The sequence below is a fragment of the Dasypus novemcinctus genome, chromosome 3 (assembly GCF_030445035.2).
Source record: "Dasypus novemcinctus isolate mDasNov1 chromosome 3, mDasNov1.1.hap2, whole genome shotgun sequence".
Lineage (NCBI taxonomy): Eukaryota > Metazoa > Chordata > Mammalia > Cingulata > Dasypodidae > Dasypus > Dasypus novemcinctus.
Window position 1 is genome coordinate 122,882,921 of NC_080675.1, and position 27,296 is coordinate 122,910,216.

General features: G+C 38.2%; 1 protein-coding gene across 1 annotated transcript in view; it reads left to right on the top strand.

Moving 5' to 3' along the window:
* The window catches only part of LEO1 (LEO1 homolog, Paf1/RNA polymerase II complex component), a 32,464-nt gene extending 5,456 nt beyond the window's left edge, over nucleotides 1-27,008 (top strand). Inside the window, exons 3-12 of the mRNA XM_004462147.5 lie at nucleotides 1,984-2,088; nucleotides 3,972-4,066; nucleotides 4,651-4,796; nucleotides 5,488-5,572; nucleotides 8,585-8,679; nucleotides 9,195-9,329; nucleotides 10,483-10,618; nucleotides 13,222-13,408; nucleotides 15,975-16,072; nucleotides 26,765-27,008. Of these exons, the coding sequence (XP_004462204.1) occupies nucleotides 1,984-2,088; nucleotides 3,972-4,066; nucleotides 4,651-4,796; nucleotides 5,488-5,572; nucleotides 8,585-8,679; nucleotides 9,195-9,329; nucleotides 10,483-10,618; nucleotides 13,222-13,408; nucleotides 15,975-16,072; nucleotides 26,765-26,869 (1,187 nt within the window). The 3' untranslated portion in view covers nucleotides 26,870-27,008. The remainder of the gene's footprint in view (nucleotides 1-1,983; nucleotides 2,089-3,971; nucleotides 4,067-4,650; nucleotides 4,797-5,487; nucleotides 5,573-8,584; nucleotides 8,680-9,194; nucleotides 9,330-10,482; nucleotides 10,619-13,221; nucleotides 13,409-15,974; nucleotides 16,073-26,764) is intronic.
* The last annotated feature ends 288 nt before the right edge of the window (nucleotides 27,009-27,296 follow it).

A 27,296-nucleotide genomic window follows, 5' to 3' on the forward strand; every position in this document is an offset into this window, starting at 1 on the left:
CATGTTTTTTCTCTTCTGCCCTTCCATTTCTAGGTCTTTTCTAACCCTATACATTTCACTTTTTAAATTTTCTTACATCATTTATTCCTTCTATTTCTTCCTGTTCCATGTTAATTGAGAGATCAGAAAAACATTTTTTAAAGAGGCCAGTCTTATGGTGTGATGTGTTGTATTAGAGTAGCTAGAAAATGAATAGAGTTGTTTCCATTTCCATAGGTAACTGTTTGAACAACATGCCTCAGGTGAGAATAGATTTGCCTGGGAGTGGGAAACAATACAGTGGGAATTCCCCATTGAGTGGCTGTTCCGAGGTATGGGTATCATGTTCCAGAACAGCTTTTTGGTATCTGAAAGTTGATCATCCAGAAGTGATCAGTCTCCAAGCAGTACTCAAACTAATCAAAATCACAAGAAACGTACATATAAAAATTGAATTGCAAAATTGTTGCAAAAGGATCAGTTACTTCTCTTATTGTATTCTTTCCCTGGGGGCAAATTTGTAGTGAATGCCAAATTATAATAATCATGAGGTTGATTAAGGAGCATAAAATGAAAATACAAACAGATTTGGATGATCTTGATGGCCACTGTTGTCGAGCTATGATAGCGTGATGCATGCACCCCTACCACAGGGAGATATTCTTTGGTCAAGGAACTCATTCCCTAAACATTTTGACTTTCTGGGTCCTTCTTTTATAAAAGCCATTTAGACTCTTCTGCTCAAGTTAATGAGTTCTTCAAATAGAGTATAATAAAATTTAGAGATCACATTTCTTTTTATTATGTAATAGCTACTTTGAACCACATTTCTTTTTATTATGTCATAACTACTCTGAAGTAATACCTGGATTGCTTCATTCTTTAGGTGACTGATTATATTAATTACATTTTGATTCTATCTTCTTAAAGGTTTTAAATAGGAGGAATTTTTTCCCCTGTAACACATACCTCACAGGATAGCATTCAAGGCTGTACTCTGGCAGTGTTAGAGGAGTTCAGAATATTTCCAGAGATGGATACAGGTCTGTGTATACTATAGGATTGTAGTAAGTATTCAATAACTATTTCAGAGTTGGGCTGTTTGTACTGTTAGCAGAATCTTTAGGGTTCATATGCTATTTCCCAAATACTGGCCGACTAACACGAGTCATAGGAAAAAATCTTGTAGGTCACCTTGCTTAATTAACTCCTACTAGTTCTACAGCAGTTCAGTTGATTTCCTTAATGTTTTTAGGTATACAATTGAACCATCCAGAAGTCATATATGTGTCTCTTCTGTTCCAATATTTTCACCTTTTACCTTCTTTTCTTCTTTTTTTTCCTTCTGTAATGAATCATATAAATAATAGTAATAAGTTTCATTAACTATTCTCATTTCTGCCAAGTTTTCCTGCTTACAGAAACAAGTGTTGCTTTATTTTTTTAAATTAATATAATAAAGTTGATTTGTGTGTGTATGTATAGTATTATTAATTAAAAATTGTGTAGATTTGTTTAACCACCAGCACAGTCAGAATACAGAACCATTCTGTCACCTTAAAAATCTCCCTTGTGGGAGAGTGGGTATAGCTCAGTGGTTTGAGCACCTGCTTCTCATGTAAGAGGTCCCGGGTTCAATACCCATAACCACCTTAAAAAAAAAACAAAACTCCCTTGTGCTATATGTTTGTAGTCATATCCTTCCCCAACCCCTGATCCCAGACAACCAATGATCTGTTCTGTCACTATAGTATTCTCTTTTCAAGTATGTCTTAGAAGTGGAATCATACAGTATGTAACCTTTTGAGATTGGCTCCTTTCATTTACCATAATGCATTTGATAGTCATCCAAATTGTTACATGTATCAATAGTTCATTCATACTTATTACTGAGTAGTGTTCCAATGTATGTATGTATCACACTTTGTACCCAGTGTTGCTTTTAAAACACTAAAGCTGTGATCTGACAGATGTGATGCAGAGCTTCTAATTCTACCCTTATAGAATCTGCACGAGGCAGTGATAGTGAAGATGAAGTTTTACGAATGAAACGCAAGAACGCAATTGCATCTGACTCAGAAGTGGATAGTGATGCTGAGGTGCCAAAAGGTACTCCTGTCATTCCTTTTAAAGATATCTGATTACAAAAGTAATTCAAATATGTGGTAGAAATTTTGGAAAATGCAGAAAAGCACAAAAAAGAAGGAAAAGTTACTTCACATTCTACCATCTGCTAGTATTCTTGGTTAATAAGAATATATTTTCGTTCCTCTTTCTACATTTAACTATAGTGCACTCCTAACCCTGGACATTTACCCCAGAATATAAGACCCTGGGAAAAGAGTGTGGATACTCTTAAGTGTACACAGAGTAGAAGAATATGCTTCTTCTATTATAGTTGTTGGAATGAATCCATTGTTAGGGGACTGATCCTCTAGGTGGGGTGGAGGCAGCATTGTCCATTCTTCAGGTTGAATAATGACAGTCTCGAGGCAGATTGTTCTTAAGTTCGTAACAGGTTAACATCAAATGAAGAGCCTGATTATTAGAGCTACGATTTAAATGCAGTTTTTTTTTTTAAACTCCAGTGTTAGGTTTGTTGTTATAAGGTAGGTTTGTTATAACCAAGGAAGGAGATGTATCTGTTCATCTCTATACATGACAGTGTTTACAAATGGCAAATTACTATGCAGTAAGGGCATTATCTAAATATTACAGTGAAGACAATTTTGACATTTTGGTTATGCATAGCTGTTATTTTGCTTTATGGTTAATGTTAAACAGTTTATGAAAAGTATCATAAGTAACATTATAACTAAAGCAAGCAGTTGTAGAGGGTCAACTAGAGAGGAAAGGAGAGAGCTGAAGAGACCAGCAAGTTCTTAAAGGTCTATGGTAATGCATAGATTTTAGAATCAGATGATCTAAGAATCTTTTCCCTCTACTGTCCAACTGTATGATTTTGGTCAAATTACTTTAAACTTCAGTTTCTGATCTGTAAAAAGGAGATGATGCTAACTCTGAACTGTAAAAGGGGAAATGATGCTAACATCTTACGGGATTATTGTGAGAATTAGATAAGATATATTCATTCTTTCATTTTATTTACAGACACCAAAAGAGTATCTACTATGTATTAGAAGTGGTTTAAGCACTGGGGATGTAGCAATGATCAAAATAGATTAAAAAGAATCCTCCCTTTAGAACTCACATTCTGGTGGGGTAGAGGTAGGGTAGAAGACTGATAATAACAGGATATTATTATCCAGGATAATAATAAGATAAGAACTTAAAAAGAAATTGGGAGGAGGTGATGAGCGTGTCGGTAGATGTGATTTCATCACAAAGATGAACTTCTCAGTACCCTGGCATTTTTGTCCTTGCTGTTCTTTTTCAGTGATCTTGTCCGCCACCTTATGTCAGTAACTCAGTCTCAAAGTCTTATCCTAAACCTTGGCCTTACCAATGCAATCCTTCTGTAATCGCAGCTTCAGGCAGTCTACTTTCAGACCACTCTCCTGTCTTTCTAATCACTCCCTCTAGGACCTCACCTTGGTTTATTGGTTTATATAGATTATTGTTATTGTTCACTTACACTTAGCTGAAGTTCTGGCTTGAGAGAAGATATGGACTTGTAATTTTGAAACTTGAGGCGTTAGGTAGAAAATAGGCCCACATAAGAGTGTGTAAGTCCTAACTTTGAGTATTTAGGCTGCAGGAGGACATTTAGGCTCCTAGGGAATAAAGGAAAGTTGAAGAACAAGGATGTAGAAAATGAAAGGAGGAACAGGTGCCTTGGATACAACTTTGCCTTTTGTTGGCTTTGCTTCCTTCCCTCTCCACAGACATTTTGGTCAGGCCTTTGAGAGCTAAGTTCAGAGTTACGTTTCCTGATCCTAATCCAGAAATTTTGGGAATATGTTGAAGAGATCAGCTTTGAAGAACCTTAGTTATAGAAATTAATACTGTGCCTTTTTCCTCCTATATTGAAGATAATAGTGGAACCATGGATCTGTTTGGAGGTGCAGATGATATATCTTCAGGGAGTGATGGGGAAGATAAACCACCTACTCCAGGACAGCCTGTTGTAAGTAAAATTACTAATGTGAATTGGGCCACTTATTCATAAGTAAGAAGTTTCAGAGACTGAGGGTCTTTCTAATGCCAAGAAGAGGAAGTTGATAACTGAATTACTGTATGAAAATACACTGAACAGATGACTTTATTAATTATATTAAAACTGGCTTTTAACCTTTTGGTTAAAAGAGGTTATAGAAATGACTGCCCAGAATGAAATTGATGCCAGTGTTTAGGGCCTAAACTGTGAGGACATGTGATTTGAGAACAGCTTTTAAATGTTTTTTTTTTGTTCTTGACAAGAAAAGCATGTGCTGTGTTGATAATCTTTTATAATGTTAATTTAACAATTTATTTGTAAGAATAATTTATTTGTAAGAATATTTGTAAGACGTAACACAAAAGAGAAACTTTCTTATACTCATGCATCCAGACTAATCTTGTTTCTCATGAGGTTTTCTGGGGGTGTGGGTGAATAGGCCTGGGAGTGGTGCTGTTTTACCCCTAGCTTTTTGCCTAAGTTTTTAAAATGTAGAGATTGAGCTATGTCATTTCTAAGGGCCCTGCTCTGAAATTCTGTGGTTCTTTTACTAGGATGAAAATGGATTGCCTCAGGATCAACAAGAGGAAGAGCCAATTCCTGAGACCAGGATAGAAGTAGAAATACCCAAAGTAAACACCGATTTAGGAAATGACTTGTATTTTGTTAAACTGCCCAACTTTCTCAGTGTAGAGCCCAGGTAAGAGGATTAATTGAAGTTTTTTTCTAGATATTGAGAAGAAATATGTGCAGTATTAATTTTTTCTTATTTTACATGACTTGATTCATCATAAAAATGGAAAATTCCTTATGTAACTTGGGAAAAAAGCATATCCTGTGGTAGAGAAAGTATGAGCTTTTTTAATGCTTTAATTGTTCTCAGCAGCTTGAGATTTTTTGTGAATTAGTAGACATCACACGTTTTCTAGGTGTTTTTGACTAGTGCAGCCCTAAAAAACATGAAATTGAGAATGAGGAAATTTGCTAGGAAAAACTGCAAATGTTCAACATAGCAGCCATTGTGGATCTAGAAAAACTGATAGTTTTGGACAACTAAACAGTGTTTATGAGTGTTAGTAAGCAACATGCAAGCTCTTTTGTGATTTAACATTTTTTTCCATGAAGCTTGTGTGGAAGACTAAACATAAGAAGAGCAAATAATATTTTGAATATTTAACCTTGTTTGTGCTTTATTTCAAACAATATTAATACCAAATTTTTAAAAAACAGTAATTTGAATGATTTGAAGTTGAACATGAAAATGTTACCATTATGATTTTTAATTATATTATGACTTTGTATTGGTATATATTAAGAGATATTTTTCTCTAGCAGTAATAATATTCCTTTTTCACATAGGATTAATAGTTTATTTCAAAAACAATTTGTAGGCCTTTTGATCCTCAGTATTATGAAGATGAATTTGAAGATGAGGAAATGCTGGATGAAGAAGGTAGAACTAGATTAAAATTAAAGGTATCTTTCCATTGCTTTACTCTTTTCTTGTATAAAAGTTAAGTCTGGGGATACTAACTTGAGACTTGGTTTTGTTTTGTTTTTTAAGATTTTTATTTATTTATTTCTTTTTCCCCTTTCCCCTCCTCCCACCATGCTGCTTTTGCTGTCTGTGTTGTCTTCTCGTCTCATCTTCTCTCCTCTCAGATTCACTGGGATTCAATCCTGGAGACCTCTGATGGGGAGAGTGGTTCCCTGTCAATTGTGCCACCTCAGTTGCTGGTTTCTGCTGCATTTCACCTTGACTCTCCCCTTATTTTTCTTTTGATGTGTCATCATCTTGCTGCGTCACTCATTTGCGTGGCGCCCTGGCTCACTATGTGGGCACGCTTTCTCTCTTTTTCACCAGTAGACCCCAGGGATCGAACCCAGGTCCTCCCATTTGGTAGGTCGAAGCTTTATCACTTGAGCCACATCCGCTTCCCGAGACTTGAGCTTTTGAAAATGATCTTTTATATTTCCTTTTCTGTCAATAAGTGAACTGTTTTCCTTTTCAGAATACTTTTAGGGAAGAAAATATATAACCTTTTCTCTGTAAAGGTGTCATTGTTCTAATGCTTTTCTTTTTTTTTTGTCTTTATTTTTTTACTGTTACATTAAAAAAATATGAGGTCCCCATATACCCCCCACCCCCCTCACCGCACTCCTACCCCCATAACAACAACCTCCTCCATCATCATGAGACATTCATTGCACTTGGTGAATAAATCTCTGAGCACTGCTGCACCTCATGGTCAATGGTCCACACTAATGCTTTTCTTACTTAAATTTTTAATGTAAAATTGTTAGATGCTTCCTTCAGAATAAATTGTGTTTAGGTATGTAAGACTATTTCCATATATATTAGCAACTTCCTACAAGAGGAAATTCTTCAGGTTCTTTAATCTATGGATAAATAAATCATGTAGAAAAGGAGATTCTTTTACTAGTATTTTACCTTGTGTCTTTTTGTGTGTTCTTTTGTTCTTGTTGACTATTAGAGGAGATTTTTACTGTACAGATTCCCATTACACTTCCCTGTAATTCCTTGTACATCTGGTGACCTCTATCCATAGAGGACCTCTGATCTCCCTTTGAACAAAGAGGATGTAGGTTAAGGAAATGTTTTAGAGCTGGAGTTGTACCAAGGAACAAGAGGTAGTTGAACCTATGATACTGAAATTGGAGCTTTTAAAATTTTTAAATCTGAAGGATTTTCAGTAAATACCTTGTTTTCCAGACATTTCTTAGACTGTTAAGAAATGGCAGTCTGTCATTCATAGAATTCGGGGGCTGATCTTTAGAATGTTTAATAATACTGTCTCTTCAAGTGTGATAGATCTATAAGTGCCTAAAGAACCTTGATCTTTTCTATCCAAAAGGCATGGGCTTCTATAGCTTTTCAGTGAAACGTCAGTACTTTTCTTCTTCAGGAGGGATATTAAAATCAAATGAGAAAGTGGGGATAAATTGGGGCCAACAACTAGCTCAAGGTGACAAAAATGAATAGTTTATAGTACTTAGACTTTTTTTTTAATTAGAGAAATTGCAGGTTTACAGAAAAATCATACCTAAAATACAGAGTTCCCATAGCTTAGACTTTTTCCCCCAAAAATATATACACTTTAATTTTTCATTAAAGAGGTTGTGCGTTTACAGAATGATCACGCATAAAATACAGTTTCCCATTTACCACCCCACCAGCAACACCTTGCATTGCTGTGGAACGTTTGTTACAAATTAGGAAAGAACATCATCATAATCTCTTTTTTCCTTATAGTTTCTCTATTTTCTTTAACCACTTAAATACTTTAAGCATAGTGTGTATTAAAATTTCTGTTAGCTATTCCTACTGTTCCATGTTCTATTTTTTAAATGTTTTTATTTTTTAAGTTATACAATTTTATCCCCCTTCCCCCCATGGCTCCGTCATCTGTTTGCGTGCTGTTTTTGTTCGTTGTCTACTCACTGTTCTTGCTAGTTGTCTGCTTGTTGCCTGCTCATTGTTTCCTGTATGGGAGGCAGATGTCCAACTGCTTGAGCCATATCCACTCCCTGCTGTTTTGCTTTTGCTTCCTTTCTCCTCATTGTTTGCTTGCTGTCTTGCTTGTTGTTTTTTTTGCTCTTTGTCTGCTAGTTGTTATTTTTGCTTCTTTTGTTTGTTTGTTTGTTTGGTCGCTGTCTGCTTGTTGTTTTTGCTCGATGTCTTCTCATTGCCTGTCTTCTTTAGGAGGCACTGGGAACTAAACCTGGGACCTCCCATGTGGGAGGCAGGCGCCCAAATGCCTGAGCCATATCTGCTCCCCTGTTCTAAGTTCTTAGGGAGCTAGTCTGCTTGTTTGTTTTGTTTGTAAACTGTCACTTATAGCATATGCTCTTGTGTTTTGTATTTTTTACTTATCGTCTCACCTTACGTAGGACTTATTTTGTTTCCTGTGGGAATCCAGTGTGGTTTGGGTTATTGCATTGTTTTTCCAGAGTAGTTCTGGATGAGTGTCTGCCACTTTGCTAATGTCTTGAGTTTCCCACCATGCTTGTAAAATAAAGCAGGACTCTAAACTTGTTTAAAGCTCAGTTTTAATTTTCACAGGCTACTGTTTTTCCCTTACTCAACTGTGGAAGGGTTTTTAGCTTTCCTAGAGAACCTGCTTTATATAGGAGTCTCAATTCTAAACTGCTGCTTCATTTGGGCCTATAACTCTCACTTTGTATTATAGTGCCCCAGGGCTACTGCAGATTTGCCATCTGCTTAACTGTTCTGACTTTCAACTCCTATGATTCTGGCACTGGTTGCTCATAAATTCCCTTAAGCATTTTTTTTCCCATTGTTGTTATTTTATCCAACATCTCCAGGTGTTTGAAGCAAGAGGGTTCTGGTTGTCTATTTTTCTGTCACTACCTACCTATATTATTTTATGATTATGAGTCTCTTGAGAAAAGATGCATAACATCAGTTAAACTATGGTTTCCTAATGCATTTGTGTTTTGAAACAGGTAGAAAATACTATAAGATGGAGGATACGTCGGGATGAAGAAGGAAATGAAATTAAGGAAAGCAATGCTCGAATAGTCAAATGGTCAGATGGAAGGTAAGCACAAAATGTCTCAAGACTATTGAAATACCCAGAATGTGGCGAAGGTGGATCAATTGTTTGGAGTAGGACCTTATTTTGGGACCACCTCTTATTAAAGGGTCTCTATTTTCTAGCCTCTGGCATTGCATAGAAAACCTGGGAGAAATAAATAGGTAATGGGGGTCATTCAGGCTGGTGGGAAACACTAAATGTGGACCTAAAATGTCCACAGTCTTCTTTGGCACAGCATATTAGTTTGGAAAAGTTAGACTAGCCCTGCTTACCAAAAATTAATGTTTTTGAAAAACTGTTTTTCATAGTGAAAGTGTTAGAGGCTGGGTAGATATCACAGCATTGGGTATTTCTATGTAGTTGGTCTGTTTTTCACAGCATGCGTTCTTTATTTTTTCCTTTCCTTCTGAACTCTATGTCACGAGAGGAAGCAGCAGTTCAGTCACATTTTAAATGAAGCAAAAATGGTAGAATAAAAGCTTTATGACTTTAATATGTGAAGTATTTCTTGTTTTCAGTATGTCACTTCATTTAGGCAATGAAGTGTTTGATGTTTACAAAGCTCCACTGCAAGGTGATCACAATCATCTTTTTATAAGACAAGGTACTGGTCTACAGGGACAAGCCGTCTTTAAAACCAAACTCACCTTCAGGTAATTATTCTTGTCAACATATTGTTTGTTACAGTAAAAGCAACAAATTACAGATCTTGACCAAAACACCTCTCTCGACTGGTATGACCTCACAGCATGGTTCACCAGTGACCAAGATTTGATTGTCAGTTCTGAAAGTTCAAATGTTATTTTATCAAGTTTACTTAAAGTTGCTTTTTTCCAGGGAACCAGACCATGCTAACCAAATTTACAAGACACTGTTGTGTAAAGCAGAACGTCAATTTGTTAATTCCAGTTGATTACCATAACTGCCAAGAGTCAGAATACTTGCCTCTGCTGATTTGTGTGTCCATTCTTTTTAGTAAAATTGATCTGGGAAATTAGTTGATAGCTAAAGGTGGTGGTTGTACATACAATCAAAGGAAAGGAAATGAGTTGATTGATGTGATGAGCTGGGTTCATCCGATTGCCTTAGGCTGCTGCCTCCAATACCACTGGAGGGATATACCCTCCACTCCTAAACGGTATGTTCAGGTCAGCTGGTGGGGACATTCCACTTCTCTAGGTTGTAGAGGAGTTACACTGAAACATTCATGTTTTTCTTTTCTTGATTCTAAGCAGACCATCCCCTTTGCTTAATGCCATCTTTCAGGAAGGTGGGAAGGGTGCAATACTAGTGATTTAGGATTTAGCTTTTTGAGAATTGTAAAGGTCAAAAGTATAGCCTTTGGAATCAGATAGACGTATATTTGAATCCCTTTTCACTTGTGTGACCTTGTGAAAATTTCTCAATCTTTCTTAGCCTAAGTTTCCTTATCTATAAAATACAAATAATAATAATTACTTCATAGGGTAGTTTGTGGCAGTGACATCAGATAACATGTGAAACACAAAGCACAGTGCCTGGCATATGATATTCAGTAAGTGCTGCTTGAATCTATCCATTTACTACTTGTAGAAGGCGATTGTGCTTTACAAAGCCTTCTGTTTTTCACTTTATTTGTGAGATAAGAATGTCTCAGTAAACTGAAGAATGAAGAAAGTTCAGAAGCATCTGCCTAGTATATTCACTTTAGTGACTGTGTCTATTCTAGTGAGTATGAAATGGTCACTTTTTTCTGTGATGTTGGTATAAATTGCTGACAAATGCATTTGGAAAAGCAGTGAGGCATTTTTATTCATTTCCTTACAGACCCCACTCTACAGACAGTGCCACACATAGGAAGATGACTCTGTCACTTGCTGATAGATGCTCAAAAACACAGAAGATTAGAATCTTACCAATGGCTGGTCGTGATCCTGAATGCCAGCGCACAGAAATGATAAAGGTATGTTTGCTTAACTGTATCCTGGCATTTTTGTTATATTAGGAATAGCATTTCCCAAAACATTTGTTCATCATCTCTTCTGGCCCTACCGTTTTCTTTTCCATTTGACATGGTTAGGGACTTGCATCATTCATTCCTAAGCATTTGCCAAGCAGTGGGTGATGTGGTGATGACAGTAAAACAGACACAAGAGCTCAGGATTCTCCCATCAGTTCCTGAGATTTCATTAACTGGTGATTGAAAAGATCTGAGTTTTCACAGATAATTTAGAAAATAATCAAATCATCTATGTCCCACTTAGAATTCATGTCAAAAACCAGTAGAAACAGTAGAGATCAGTATAAAATAGAGGGAAGTGGACTTGGCCCAATGGATAGGGCGTCCGCCTATCACATGGGATGTCCGCGGTTCAAACCCTGGGCTTCCTTGAACCGTGTGGAGCTGGCCCATGCCCAGTGCTGATGTGCACAAGGAGTGCTGTGCCACAGAGGGGTGTTCCCTGCGTAAGGGAGCCCCACGTGCAAGGAGTATGCCCCATAAGGAGAGCTGCCCAGTGCGAAAGAAAGCGCAGCCTGCCCAGGAATGGCGCCGCACACATGGAGAGCTGTCACAACAAGATGACTCAACAAAGAAAACACAGATTCCAGGTGCCGCTGATAAGGATAGAAGCAGTCACAGAGGAATGCACAGGGAATGGACAGAGAGAGCAGACAACTGGGGGACGGGGGGAAAGGGAGAGAAATAAATTTAAAAATCTTTAAAAAAATAAATATATATAAAATAGATGGAAAGTGTATTTGGTTCAATGGATAGAACATCCGCCTACCACATGGGAGGTCCACGGTTCAAACCCAGGACCTCCTTGACCCGTGTGGAGCTGGCTCACGCGTAGTGCTGATGTGTGCAAAGGAGTGCCATGCCATGCAGGGGTGTTCCCCATGTGGGGGAGCCCCACGTGCAAGGAGTGTGCCCCATAAGAAGAGCCGCCCAGTGCGAAAAAGTGCAGCCTGCCCAGGAGTGGCACTCATGCACACACGGAGAGCTGATGCAGCAAGATGACACAACAAAAAGAAACACAGATTCCTGGGCTGCTGACAAGAATGGAAGCAGACACAGAAGAACACAAAGTGAATGGACACAGAGCGCAGACAACTGGGGGGTGGGGCGGGGAAGGGGAGAGAAATAAAAAATAAATCTTTAAAAAAAAAAGAATAAATATAGGTTATGGTTTATAAGTTCAGTTTATAACAATACCCAGTAGGTTTTCAAATTTTATACAACTGTCAGTGAGGTGCCAATTTAATTGCATGGCATTATCCTGAAATAATGGATTGTGAGCTTGTATTGACACCCCTGGTCTTTGATATAGCACTTGTTTTGGGAAGCCAAATGCCATGGTACAGTCCTGTTATCCCTCCTCTTTGTCTTCTCTGATCTTTGCTAAGTCTTGGCTATTGCCTGCCTGATTTATGTGATTACATTCCTTAGTGCAGCCAGGCATGGTGAAGCCAAGGCAGGTCAGTTGCCTCAGAACCTTTCTTACTAATCTAATCTTACTAATCTAACCTTTCTTACTAATCTGCTGAAGTTTTGCTCCTGGGCCTTTACTTTTTCCTTCATCCTGTATTTTGTTCATGGGGGCAGGTTTACTACATCATATTCAGTAGCAGAGCCTACTCCAGCAGTGCACAGGGGCACCGGCTTTGGAACTTCACTTCTTGCTCCCTTTCCCCACCTTTTGTGCTTGGAGTAGAGGAGCTGAAGGGACCTTTAGACTCCAGTTTCAGCACTATTAGAAGAGCCCTGGATCACCTTGAAAGTTCTCACAAACCCTTCTCTACAATCCTAGCTTCTGTGAAAAAGCAGACAAGGGATCACAGCTATTTTGCAATCAGTCTTTGCTCCACTGCCAGGAATTCTTACTCTATACTCAGTACAGCCATGTACTACTTAATGAAACAATTTGTATCAGATTTCTCACAACAGGATTTGAATCGTATGCAATAATATAGAGCAATTTAAATAAAGAAGATCTTCAAAGAATTACCAGAGTATTTCTGACCCCCTCAAATCCTGTCCCTGCCTTGAGAACATCATTGTGCTGACTGCCACGCAAATCTGAGGAACCGAAGTTCATCCCCTATCAGACCCTCCCCATCCATCCTCTGCTGTCAGAATGTATGGGGAGCTCTCAGGGCTGAGGGGCCTAGACAGGAATTTCTGGAAACTGTGATGGTTTGACAACTTGGATGAGTCAGGTGTATATGGCTCAAGGATGAACAGAAAAACAGCCTTTACTGCCCAGAGAGGGGTCCACTGGGTATGGACAAAGTTTCTTGGTGTTGATAGCTTCAACCTGGCTTTGAATGGCAGCAGAGAGGATGATGCATTCCTAAGGACATGTCTCTTCACTCTTCACATCATAAAGCCAAATAATTGAATGCATGGTGACTGAACTGTAATTTAGAGAAAATTATACTCTGAAGACATGTGAAATAAGTGTTATCTTGGGTTAAGCATTTACACTATGTTTGTTATAATAAAAAAAGATTCAAGTAGGTATGAAAGGAATTCATTTTTTTAGTTCATTGTTTCCTTCACAGAAAGAAGAAGAACGTTTGAGGGCTTCTATTCGTAGGGAATCTCAACAGCGCCGCATGCGAGAGAAACAGCACCAGCGGGGGCTGAGTGCTAGTTACCTAGAACCTGATCGTTACGATGAGGAGGAGGAAGGCGAGGAGTCCATCAGCTTGGCTGCCATTAAAAACCGATACAAAGGGGGCATTCGAGGTGAGTCCGGTGCAAAATTTCCTCATTTGGGATTCAGGAATTTATCTTTGCTTAGGGCATAATCTGAATATCAAATTACTAGATATTTTATTTTTAAAGAACCAGTGTTATTGAATGTTCTCTTTCACGGCCTAATGAGCTCGCATTACAGTATTCTTTATTTTGATTTTTAAAATTTTTAAAATTTTTTATTAAATTGTCTTTTTTTTAAAAAGATACATAGATCACAAAAAATGTTACATTAAAAAAATATGAGGTTCCCCCATACCCCACACCCCACCCTCCCACTCCTCCCACATCAACAACCTCTTTCATCATTGTGGCATATTCATTGCATTTGGTGAATACATTTTGGAGCACTGCTATACCACGTGGATTATAGTTTCCATTTGTAGTTTACACTCTCGCCCAGTACATTCAGTGGGTTATGGCAGGATATATAATGTTCAGCATCTGTCCCTGCAATATCATTTAAGAGAATGCAGCGTTCTTTAAAGTGAGCCTGAAAGTATAGGAACTGGTGCTGTTCCCACTTTCAGCCTTGTTCTTTGAGCTTCTGTTTTCTGGTTTGAAAGTTCACCAATTATATCAGAAGCTTTCTGAACTTTATTTTATTACTGATTTGAAATGTGAAATTAAATTACTTAGCGAATACATGATGTTTTCTTTCCTTCTTCCTCCTTTATTTTTCTCTCAGTTCTCCTTCAAATATTCCCTCCTTTCACAGGTATCAATAATTTAATTCTGTTCAGCATAAACTGAATTCCAGGCAAGCCAAACACTCAACACTGCTTATGCATCCTATTTTATCCTAATAACAATGTTGTGACCCAGCTACTGTTACTATCTCTTTTCTCATCAAGGAAACTGAGACTTTGAGAGGTTGAGAATCTTGCCAAAGCCAAATATTTGGTAAGTGGCAAGGCCAATGCTTTAAACAAGGTCATCTGACTTCTATAGTGTTTATCTCAGCTACAACATTGCATCCACCTGGTTATCACCCAGAGATTCCTCACAGCCACTAGCAAAATGACATGCTAACAGAAAATGAAATTAGAAGACATGGGCTGGACTCCTGACCCTGCTTCCTCTAATCTCAGTCCTGACACTTTTTGTTGAATGATTTTTGAAAGTTACATGATCTCCCTTAACTTCTGTTAACTGACTGGGGGGGAACAAAAGCCCTATTAGTAACAGTACTTACAACATAGTCATTTTGAAGATTGAAATGATATAATGTATGTCATGTACTTAGCCCAGAGCCTGGCACATAAGTACTAAACAATTGTTACCTAGAACTGTTGTTATCCTTACACTCATCAGCTTTGGGCAAGGGACTTCACATCTCTGAATCACATGCCTCATCTGTAAAATGAGGCTTTAATACTTGACCAGTTTCACTTTGACATTACCGCTTTGGGAATCCCTGTTTAAACCAGAGTGACCGTGCGCCCTGGTTTTGCCCTGTTAGAGTGATAAGCTTTAAGAACACTCACATTTCCCTTTCTGTGACCATCCTGTGTAACTCTTCTCTTTTTTGCAGTGACTCCTTATTTTCTGGTAAATGGTTACACCCTGTCTACATATTATTTATTAGGATTATAGTACAGAAGCCTTTTTTAATCAGTGCACCTTTTTGACAGATTAATTGTGGAAGTAAACCACACAGAGATTAAATAAAAACAAAGTGATTGAAATATTTTTTTAGGAAGAGAGATATAATATTCAGTTCACCAGAGATTAAAAACCTAATAGATAAGTTAATTAGGTTCAGTTCTGCACAGTGGTCAGGTAAGCACAGATTAGGAAGGGGAAGGCTTTTAGGTTCAGAAGTGAGGGTGCTCATCTAATGTCACTTGCTTTTATTCCACTCCAAGGTTCGCCTGGGCTTGAGCATCACAGTAGAGTGTTACTTGTCTATAAAACCCATTGAGGATGTGTCATGATGATGGGAACGAGTGTTGTTGGGGGGGGGAGAGGGGGGGTGGGGGGGTGGGGTTGAATGGGACCTCACATATATATTTTTAATGTAATATTATTACAAAGTCAATAAAAAATAAAAAAATTAAAAAAAAAAAAAAACTTCCTTTAGTAATCTATGTTTAAGATAAAAAGAGAAAGGTGAATAAAGGTTAAAAATTGTAAAAAAAAAAAAAAAAAAAAAATAAAACCCATTGAAATGTCCATCTGGCAAGAGATGGTTTTTATAGGATCAGGAAACAATTTTTTTTTGCTTTTATCTTCACAGTGTAATTTGGAATTAACTGTTATATCCCTCATGAAGGCTTTAATAGTTTACTTTTGAAAAGTAGGATCTGTCTCTTTAATGTCTCCTTGCATACAAGCCTTTTAAAAGTGGTCAGACTAACCATTCTTATATTTTGAAATCTATTTCATTTCAATGTATCTAAAACTTATATTTATCTTTAAATCAAAATATTTAGAATTAGTTCTTCTGAGAAAAATCTACAAAGGGAACTAAAGATATTCATCATACGAAAATTTCAGGAATGAATGTGATCACTCTCTCCGAAAGTCAATCACAGTATGATTGCTTTGCTTTCAGAGGAACGAGCCAGAATCTATTCTTCAGACAGTGACGAGGGGTCAGAAGAAGATAAGGCTCAAAGATTACTCAGAGCAAAGAAACTCACCAGTGATGAGGTAAAGCCAAATCTGTTCTCTAGGGGTTTACTGCGTACCCAGGAACCACCAGCTCCTGGAAAGGAAGAGCCCACAGAGCAGGTGGGCAGTCAGTTGTCCACACACATTACTGAAATTCAGTAAGAAATGCAGTAACAGGACTAGGAGTGGCCAGAGGACGGTTGGATACCTGTACTCAGGTGAGTCCAGGAAGACTGCTTGGAGGAAAAGACCTTTTGCTAGGTCTTGATGAATGACTAGAAGATTGCAGCACACACAGACCAGTGTGGGGCATTCCAAGTAGATGAAAAGGCCTCTAGGTAAAAGGCTCAGGTCTCTGAGATACCAGGGCTCATTTAGAGGACTACAAATCTGTCAGTGTGGGTAGAACGAAGGATGCATCTGCTTTCTTTTATCAATCCTTGATATATATATATTTTAAATTATGGAGATAATTCATTCTTGTGATGGGAAAACCTGTTTTTTTTTTGGATGGAATCATAATTAACTTCAATTTTTAAGTGACATTTAAAAATTATTAGAGTTTAGGTTTTGAAAAATTTTAAGTCTCAATTATGAAATATCATGTTTTCTGTGTGTAATACTCTTCTGATAATTATTTATTGAGCATCTTCTCTGTACCAAGCAACATTCTAGGCTCTGGGATATAGATATGAGCATATCAGTGAGAAATCTTTGGCTCCCTGGAGCTTACATTCTTGGGCAGCTAGGTAATAAATAAGTAAAATGTTGCATATGGCATACGAGATGGTTGTGATATGGAGAAGAACAAAGCAGGTAGTGTTTAGAGGACAGGTTCTTGTGAAAGTTGGAATGTTAAAACGTTTAAGGAAGGTATATTAGGCAGCCAAAGAGGTGCTGATGCAAAGTACCAGAAATTTGTTGGTTTTTATAAAGGGTATTTATTTGGGGGTAAAAGCTTACAGTTATAAGGCCCTAAAGAGTCCAACTCAAGATACTTTCTCACCCAAGTCAGTAGCCACATGTTGAAGTAAAATGGTGGGCCTGGTTTCTCCTTCCTTCTTCCGCTTAAGGCTCCATGGGCCCAGCTTCTTCTGATATCAGCTGTAGTCTGGCATAGGGTTTGTTTCTTTCCAAGCTTCCTTAGCTCAGCTACTCTATTCTCTTCAGCTGCAAACTATTAGGCAAATGGCTCATCTCTCTTCCCAGGGCCACAGGATTGTAGTTCTCTGCTCTGCTATGTCTGTGAAGCTCTCTTTCTTCCTGTATCTTCTTCTGTGTATCTTCTTGAGTGAGTGTCTGTTTATATAGCCCACCAAGGGGGTGGGGACTTAACCTGAGTTACACCCTACTGATGTGGGTTGAATCAAAGCCCTAATTTTAATTTAATCAAAGACATCTCAGCTGACTCTAATACAAAGAGTATCATGCTCAGAGGAACAGACCGTTTTACAATCTTTCCTTTTGGAATTCATAAATAATTTCAGACTGCCACAGAAGGTACTCAGGGAAGTAATCACTGGGAATGGTGAACTTTGAATAAAAAGACCTGAAGGAGGTCAGGGAGTGAGCCATTCCGTTCTTTGGAAAATATTCCAGATGAAGGAATAATAGCTCATGCAAAGGCCCTATATGAGAACAAACCTGGTATGTTTGCAGAACAGCATGGAGGCTCATGAAACTGGAGCCTCATGAGTAAGGGAGAGAATGGTGGACAGGAAGTCATAAAGTTGATTGGGCTGTATTACATATATTACATAGGGCCTTGCAGGTCATTTTGAGGCCTTTTCAGTGTTTCTCTGAGTGATATAGGATACTATTGAAGGGTTTTGAATAGAGGAGAGATGATACAATTTGACTTTTACAGGATCATTGGCTGCCATGTTGAGAGTAGGTTGATTGTGCCTGTGAGAAAAGGGCCTCACCTTCCCAAATAGATGCAAATAAAGGCAGCATAGCAGAGCTGAGAGACTAGAGACTTTGGAGTCTTCCAAGATCATCTGGTTTTGAATTCTGCTTTGTTTCTGCTTTGATTTCTCCAGACTTCATTTTTCTCTCCAAGTTGCTGTAAATTTTAAATTTAAATTAAAAAATATATACCATATTTGGAGATTATACAGCTTTCATTAGTATTTCAAAATGTGATGATGTTGGAATTTTTTAAGGCACATGGAAAAAAATTGTTGACCATTTCAGCATTTGTGCTTTAAAGAGCACACCCAAATTATAAGATGATTCTCTCTCATTTAAGTCATTCACAAATGAATCAATAATGTAATAGCACGATTATTAATAATTAAAAACACTACTGAACTAATTGTTCTTTTATTTCTTATTTCCTTACCCTAACCAGAACGGCTGTAAAGCTACTTAGCTGAATTTCCTATTTTATGGTCCTGTTATCATTATCTGAAAATGTCCTTTTGCCCTCTTGAATGTTTTTAATAGGTTTACAATTCTGGTTTTAAACCTGTATTTCTCTTATAAATCTTTTGGCGTCCATTATTATTGGAAAGTCAGCTATCATTTCACTTTCAGTATTTTGAATATGCATCCCACTGCTTCCTGACTCCATTGTTTCTAAAGAGAAGTCAGCTGTTAATCTTATTGGGTTTCCTTATACATAAATCTCTTGCTGCTTTCAAGATTTTTCCCTATAGCTTTGTCTTTCAGTATTTTTACTGTGATGTATCTGTGTGTGGATTTCTTTGAGTGTAACCTATTGGGTTTTGATGAGCTTTTTGGATGTGTAGATTGTTCTGCAGCAGATAGGGGAAGTTTTCAGTCATTTATTTTAGTATTTTTTCTGCTCTTCTCTCTGTCTGGTAGTCCCATTACACATGTATATTGGTGAACTTAAAGGCAGCCAGTGTTTCTCTGAGGATATATTTCTTCATTCTCTTTTTCTCTTGATTTTTGGATTGTACAATTTCTGTCTTCACGTACACAGATACTTTCCTGTGCCAATTAAGATCTATTGAGTCCCTCTGGTTAATTTTTCATTTCAGTTACTGTATTTTCCAACTCCAGAATTTCCATATGGATCTTTTTTTTCTTCTTTATTCCTTAAGGCATATTTATAGTGGCTTTTTTCTTCTTCTTTATTCCTTAAGGCATATTTATAGTGGCTTTTTTGAAGTCTATTAAATCCAACATCTGCTCCCTCTCATAGATAGGATCCTATTGCCTGTTTCTTTTTCCTTGTGTATGGGTCATACTTTAGTTTTTTTATTTTAAAGATTTATTTGTTTTACTTCATTTTTTTATTACCCCCTCCCACCTTGTTGATTTTGCTTGCTGTCTGCTCTCAGCTCTCCACGGTGGTGTGGGCCAGCTTGCCTTCACCAGGAGGCCCCAGAAATTGAACCCAGGGTCTCCCATATGGCCGATGGGAGCTCAATCACCTGAGCCACATCCGCCTCCTATACTTTGTTTTCATTGTGTGTCTTGGAATTTTTTGTTGTAAACTGAACATTTTACATTGTATGTTATAGCACCGGATGTTGATTCCCCTTTCCCCCTCTTCAGGTTTTGTTTTTGTTATTTGTTTTGTTTATTTGTTTTCTAACTTTGCTGGACTCTTTCCCCACTATATGACGGCTTTGGTGTTGTTCCTTGGAGGATTCAGCCTTGATTGTGCAGTTACCCTGAGATACATTGGCTTTAGCAGAGCTATCTTTGTCTCTGTCTTTGATTTCTCTGTGAAGCTGTCTGCCTCATTTGGTTTCACACCCAGCTTTTGGGCTCCAATAATTATTAGTTGCATGACAATTCCCACAGGCATAAATTACTTTTTAATTCAATTAAATTTGGGCAGAAATAGTTTTTGAGGCCAATCTTTAAGGTTTGATCTGACCATAGGACGGCTCTCCATAACTCTCTCTTTCCCTGCTTCTCTCTGGTGAACTAACTGGCCTGTGGTTTAACTTGTTGCTCTTAATTAAGAGCTGTTATTTTCAAGGGTGCCTTTAGTTTTGAATTTCTTTGCTTTCTGTTTCAAACAAAGTCAGTTCCTTTGGGAAGATGCCTAGTGCTCTCTTTTCTTAGACATAGGCTGCCTCTCTTTCTGGGCAAAATCACTGAGCCACTACCCTGTGCTGATAGAGGGAGAGGTGGTGGTAGCCTCTGGTTTTTTCATCTGCAGTCACCAGTAATTAAGCCACTTTAATTTGGAATTGAAGGGGAAGAGAAATGCCTGTCCCTCCCAGTGAGATACTGTATTCCTTGACTAGAAGCTGAGAGGAAAGGGAGCTCTGTCTTCTTGGCCACATGTGCCTGAAGGATGTCCTGGAATTTTGCTCTGGGGTGTCTGTTTGGATTTCTTTTTTATTTGTACTGATTGGGATTCATTGGGTTTCCTGGCTATGGATTAATATTGTTTATAACTTCTGAATATCTCTCAACCATCTATTCTTCTGATATTACTTCTGTACCATTTGTTCTCTCTTTCCTTCTGAAACTGATAATATATATGCGTATATTCCTTCTCATTATATCCTCCAGGACTCTTGGACTGTCTTTCATATTTCCCATCTGTTTGTCTCTCTGAATTCTGGGATATTCTTCAGATCCATCTTCTAGTTCACTGCTTCTTTCTTCAGCTGCATTTAATATGTTAATCTCTTGAATTTTTACTTTGGTATAATTTTTCATCTCTAGAAGTTCTCTTTTCAAATTGATATTTCAGCTTATTACAATTCCTTCTGTATCTTTAAATACTTTAAATATATTATCTTTTATTTCTAATAATTCCAATGTCTGGAATACTTAAATATCTTACATATCTAATTTTACTGTCTGTTTCTATTGGCTCTATATCAGGGTGCCTTATTTCTTTTTTTCTTTCTTTCTTTATTTTCTTTTAAATGTTACATTAAAAAAATATGAGGTCCCCATATACCCCCCACCCCACCCACGCCACCCCTCCCATATCAACAAACTCTTCCATCATTGTGGCACATCCACTGCACCTGGCGAATACATTCTGGAGAACTGCTGCACCACTGGACAGTGGTCCACATTGTAGTCCACACTCTCCCCCAGTCCACCCAGTGGGACATGACAGGACACACAACATCCGGCATCTGTCCCTGCAGCACCACCTAGGACAACTCCAAATCCTGAAAATGCCCCCACACCATATCTCTTCTTCCCTCTCCTGACCATCAGCAGCCACCGTGGCCACCCTCTCCACATCACTACTACAATTTCTTCCCTTACTAATCACAATAGTTCCCCAGCAGGACACCAGTAAGTCCACTCTAATCCATACTCTATTTCTCCATCTTGTGGGCCTGGGATAGCTATGTCCAGTCCCCCTCTATATCAAGAGTGGGTTTAGATTCCACATGGATGATGGATGCAGTTCTCCTGCCTGCAGCTGTAGGCACTCTTGGCTCCCTGGTGTGGTGGTTGACTCTCTTCACCTCCCTGCCAGCTGACCAGGGTAAGTCCAAGAAACCAGAGGGTAGGAGCTGCAAGTCTCCTGTGGCCCAGGACCTGGCTGTCACATGGACAGTTCAGAAATTCAGGTCTCCTGAGTATACACCAACCCAAACGCCAACCACGGGTCTGGTAAAAGTAACAGAAGAGGCATGTGTAGAAAGGTTATATCTGAGTCCAACTCCATCACACTCAGGAACACAAGTTACAAAGTAGGATTAACTGACATGGCCCTGAACTCCAGAGCCATCTGCCTTGACCATAGAACCTGTGGGTCGCTGCAGCCCTCAGGAGAACCAGCACCTGGGTTTCCGTCTACCTTGGCTGTCTCTGGTACCCTACCAAGACATGCATAAGCATCACCCCCTGATGACCTCCCAACTCTTTTTTGGAGACTCAAAGTCATATAAACTCACTTGTCCTTTCCATTTCCCCCTTTTTATCCAAAGTCAAAAAGCAGTTTTTAACACGTGATATTACATGTAGGCTGAGATATTCTGCCAGTCTGAGTTGACCTCTTTGTTAGTGGTCTTTTTGTAGTTACATCATCAGCTGGTGCTTGGTAGTAATCCCTTGGTGCCAGGGAGGCTCATCCCCGAGATATATCAGGGTGCTTTATTTCTTTATGTGTTCTGCGATTAATTGATTGATTTACTGGTTTGTGTCAAGGGAATTTTTGAGCCTTAGACTGATAGATTCCCCCAAAGACAATTTATATTTATCTGTGCCTTTTACCTTGGGGCCTAGGACAACTTTTAAACTCTATTCTTGGAATAAGGTTTTTAAAAATTACCTGGGAAATATAAATGCTGTTATGTGGTTGTGAATTCTCATGCAATTTTTTTTTAATCACCACCAATGAATTCTTTATCTTTGCATTTGTTTAGAACAAGCATTGGCAAATTATTTCCTACTCACCTAATCTGAGTTGCCACCTTTTTTTAAAATAAAATTTTATCAGAATTTATCCACACCCATTCAGTCACATATTGTTTATAGTGATTTTCCTGCTACAGTGACAGAGTTGAGTAGTTGTAATAGAAAGCATGTGACTCGCAAAACCTAAAGCATTTATTATCTGGCTTTTACAAAAATAGTTTGCTTACCCCTTCCTCAGAGAAACAGGGCTGGGTTTACTCCTGCCCTCCTTTAAACTAAAGATGTAGTTCTTTGAGGTCTCAGCTTTATCTGTTCAGGTCTGCTGTTAGTCTCCTCACCTTGGGCAGACCCTGGCTTTTGTCTCTTGTTCCTTGAATTCTGCAAGGCATGAAAACCAGAGCTAACATTCACACACATTGGTAAATGTCCACAAGGAGAAAGCCTGCTTTAATGCTCTATATATGTCTCTGCATGCTTGCTTTCATTCAATTTTTTTTTAAACCTACAATTATACCTTATTTTCTTGCCATTGCAATGATTTGTTTATATTTTACCCAGCATTGTTATTTTCATTGGGAGTGTTGTTCAGAGGATTGTTCTGCCATATTGCAGGAAATAGATGTTTTATTTGTTATGGTCTTTCATGAACTGTGAGTTTCTGTGAACTCTCTTCTTTTGTGAAAATGTTGTTTTAAATCACAATATATAATATTTCCCAATAAGTCTTGGAATTGGCATGCTGTGGAAAGTGTTAAATTATTCTGCAACTTATTTGTTTTAAATTAGATGAGAAATCATCTTGATGCATTTATAATATGTTGAACTGTTGGTGAACGGTAGTCATCATCTAAGCAGGTTCTTTTTTATTTCTTGGCAAGCAGAAACTGTGAATGAAAATTGAGAAGTGCCGTGGGACTTCTGGTTGGTTTATTGTTAGTATTTTCAGAAATATGATTTTTTTAAAAAAATGTAATCTATCATATACTCTTCCTCTAGGCTGGGCAATTGCAAACCTAAGACTGTCTGACTTTAAAATATGTGAATAATCTCCTAGCTGTCTGTCATAGGAACTACTCTTTACCTTCCCTCTGACCAAAGATTCTACTGACTGAACCTCCCAACCTGTGACACTCTTTCTTCATCTTACACCAGTTTAAGTCCTGACCATGACTTATAATGTAAGAGAGGAGGAAAGGAACCATTCCTGTTCTAGGCCCCTCTCCTTATCTTTCATGCTAAACTCCACTGAAACACCATGAACCTGAGTATGCCTTTGAGGTACAAAGCAGTCTTCAGACTCCTAGGTTCCCATACCAGAGAGCCACTGTGCTCACCAGTGCATTCTGTGGTTTGGGGAAAAGGGTGCGAGTGTAGAATTAGGGTGAACTTGCTACCCTTTAGCACTATAGCTCTGGGCAAGTCATCTAACATCAGTGTATAGGCTTGCTGCCTGTAGTGTTGTTGCATCGTAGTAAATAACTGATATGAAAGCGGGTAGCACAATGACAGGAGCTGAGCAGGAAGTGCTGTCATTTTCCTTCTTCCAAAGGGTCTAATTACAATAAGGAGAAAACTATAAAGAAGAGCTTTTTATCCTTCCTAATTTTTTTCAAGCAGTAAAAACTTTAGGAAACCTAATGTATTTCAGAAATAGAAACATGGGTAGGAGGAGAAACAGTGTGGTAGTGGTTGGTTCTCCAGGGGCTGGGAAAAGGGAAAGAATCTAGTTGAAAGAAACAGATGGAAACATGGAAAGGAAAGGTGTCAGCTTTCTTAGGAGAAAAAGGTAATCTGCTGAGAAGGGTTACTTAGAATATGCTGCCCAGGGCCCTAGTTCCTTTTTGCTTCTCACTTTCCTCTACATCAGGGGTTCTTACCTTTTTTTGTTCCATGGTCCCCTTTGTCGGTCAGGTGAAAACCACAGACCCCTTACTAAGTCCACACTATACTGTGTATTATTTAATAATACACGCGCACCAATACATCCCTACAAGAATAATGTTTTTTTGAGTTTTAATTCAAGCTAACGGACCTCTTTGTTAAGAACCCCTGCTCTATATGCTCTCCTCCTTGGAACTTCCATTCCTTCTCTGACAACCCTACCCTACCTAGAGTTCCTTCCCTTTTTGTTTATGAAGCCATCTGTAACTCAAGCCAGGGTAGTGCCAGCTTCCTCTCTTAGGGTGGGGACGTCATGACTGTAGTAATGCACTTCTTTTGCTTGAGATTCTGTATATCCTAAAAGCCTTGACATTCTTGGTTGTTAGTCTCTTATACTACAAGACAGCCTTATTTATGTAAATTTGGGATTAAACAAACTCTCTGGGGACTTGTTTATTATTATGGGGAAAAAGTCTCAGTTTTATAATTGTTCTTAAAGATGTATTGTTGGAATACAACTCCTTTGTATTAACAAGTTGTAGACTGCCTATTCATTTTGCTGCAGGGACCTGCACTCATGTCTGTATTAAGCTTTATTTTAATCTTAATAAACGTGTTTTTGTCATTTGTTGTCATTTGTTGCAGAGGGATTTGTTCCAGCTCAGTTTAGTAAGGCAGCATCCCATGTGCTTAATTTCACAAAATGAGGTCATTCTGAAGGATTCCACTCACTGCACAAGTCCTTCTCGTCAGCAGAACTGCATGCCTTTATTCTGCTTTACTGTGCTTGCCTGTAGCTGCAGGGGAAGTCAGTCTTGGCAGGGTTTCCTAAGCAGAATTCTGGAGTGTTTCACTTAGACAACGGAATAGGATTGGTGCTGATCAGACTTCTTTGGGAGAGTTCTGCCCATCTCCTGGCTGCTGCTGGGCCCTGTCTAGGGGCCTTTTGGACAGTTCACCTACTTTTTAGGAGTAATATGCCATATTTATCTACCTCTATTTAAATTCATTAAAGAATTTTAGAGCTGACGAGACCATACTCACTAAGTTTTACTGTGATATGGGTGCCAAAAAACAGTGCTTGTTTGTAAAGTATTTAAGGTGAGACTCTTCACTGGAAAATAAAAAATTAGAGGTACCAATTGAATGTGCTCTTTGCATCTGCTGATGTGGGATTGGGAGAGAAGTATCTGGGAAGTAGAAAGAGACACCTCCAGAGGACAAGATCTATTTATCTTCCAGTATTGTTTTTTTTGGGTAGCTTTGCTGTTAACAGCTGAAAAGTAAGTGGAGGAACATCTCTCTACAGTAAACCTTATTATAGACTCATAACATTCTCCTTTGCGTTCTTCTGTGGCATCTCAGGTCTATGTGATTGCATTTGGGATAGTAAGACAGGAAAGAAGTGCGAGATGCTGTTCTTGCCCCTCAGAGGACCAGCCATGGGGACCCTCATTTAAAAAGTAGGCTTGTCAGGTTGCATTCTCCATCCAGAAGCCTCCTATGGTCATAGCGAGATGTCTGACTTTCCCCAACTTCAGCCTTCAAACCATTTGTTCACTCTATTTGATTTTTGGTGAGGAGCTAGATAATGGCAATACTGGTTGATAAATCAAATATTTGATATTATCTAGATGTTGATGTGTGTGAATTCTTTCTATAAAAATTGTTTCTTAGATCCTGAATTGTTTGTTTCTGTTACTACATTGTACAGCATGATTTTAAACAGGGAAACTTGTGCCTGGAAAGCATTTCATTTTCTCAAATTAAAAAATATATATATATTTAACTCTGAGCTTTTAGTATATCCAAAACAAGGAGTCTTTTTTAAAAAATTGACAGGCTTAAAAGTACTGAATTTTAGATCATGAAAAGAGATGAAAGGCTGAGGCAACAAAGAAAAAAGTTTAATAACCTGATCATGGTAAACATATTCCAACAGGACAAGTGGCTATACAGGGAAAACAGTCTCCCTCCCACCCTGGCCTTCCCAGGGCAAACCACATTTCCAGTTTCCTACCTTGCCTTTTCCATGCACAAGGGTTTCCCTGTGAGAGATTGCGATATAATTGCATAACTCTCCCACACAATCCACTGGGGCCTGAAGTTTAGTTTTGTAGTTAATTTGTAATTAACTCTGCACAATTGTCATTTTTTAACACATAATTTGAAAACAGTCATGCCCTTGATCACCGAATTTATTCATCTGGTGAATGTACTTATGAAAACTGTTATTTTGGGTATTTAGAGGATCATTCATCTCAGAGCTTCCCTCCATCCAAAACCCCAGATGGCTTCCTTGTCTGTGGTTGTTGTTCTTGCTGGTTGTCTGCACGTGTTGTCCGCTCTTTGTTTTTACTCCGTGTCTGCTTGTTGTTTGTCTTCTTTAGGAGGTACTGGGAATGTAACCTGGAACCTTCCATGTGAGAGGCAGGTGCCTAACTGCTTGAGCCACATTTGCTCCCTCAGCTATTTTTGGTAAAACTTCCTAGAAATGATTTCTATTGACTTTTAAAATTATCTGTTTAGGAAGGTGAACCTTCTGGAAAGAGAAAAGCAGAGGATGATGATAAAGCAAATAAAAAGCATAAGAAGTACGTGATTAGTGATGAAGAAGAAGAAGAAGATGATTGAATTACAAAATGTGAAAACATTTTATATATTTTATTGTACAGTTCTATAAATATGATGTAAACATGAGTTATTTTGATTGAAATGATGAATTGATTTGCTTTTCTGTAATTTTAATTGTAATAAAAAATTTAAAAAGCCAGTCTCTATATTCAAGAAATCTATTTTTTTCTAAAGCAAATTAATTTTGATAACTTTTTATTGGGTGTTAGGTTTTAGTGATTTCCTGTGCTCTGCCCCTCCCCCTTCTACTCATTCCCCACAAAGAATCCCCTTGACCAGGGTTAGGACTAAGATGAGACAAATGAGACACTCTTCTTGGGTGCAGTGTTTAAACAGGTGCAAAAAAAGCCTCAGCAATCAAGATAAATAATATTATACAATATTTTGAAAATAAAAATGCCAATAATTTGTAGATGAACAGAATATC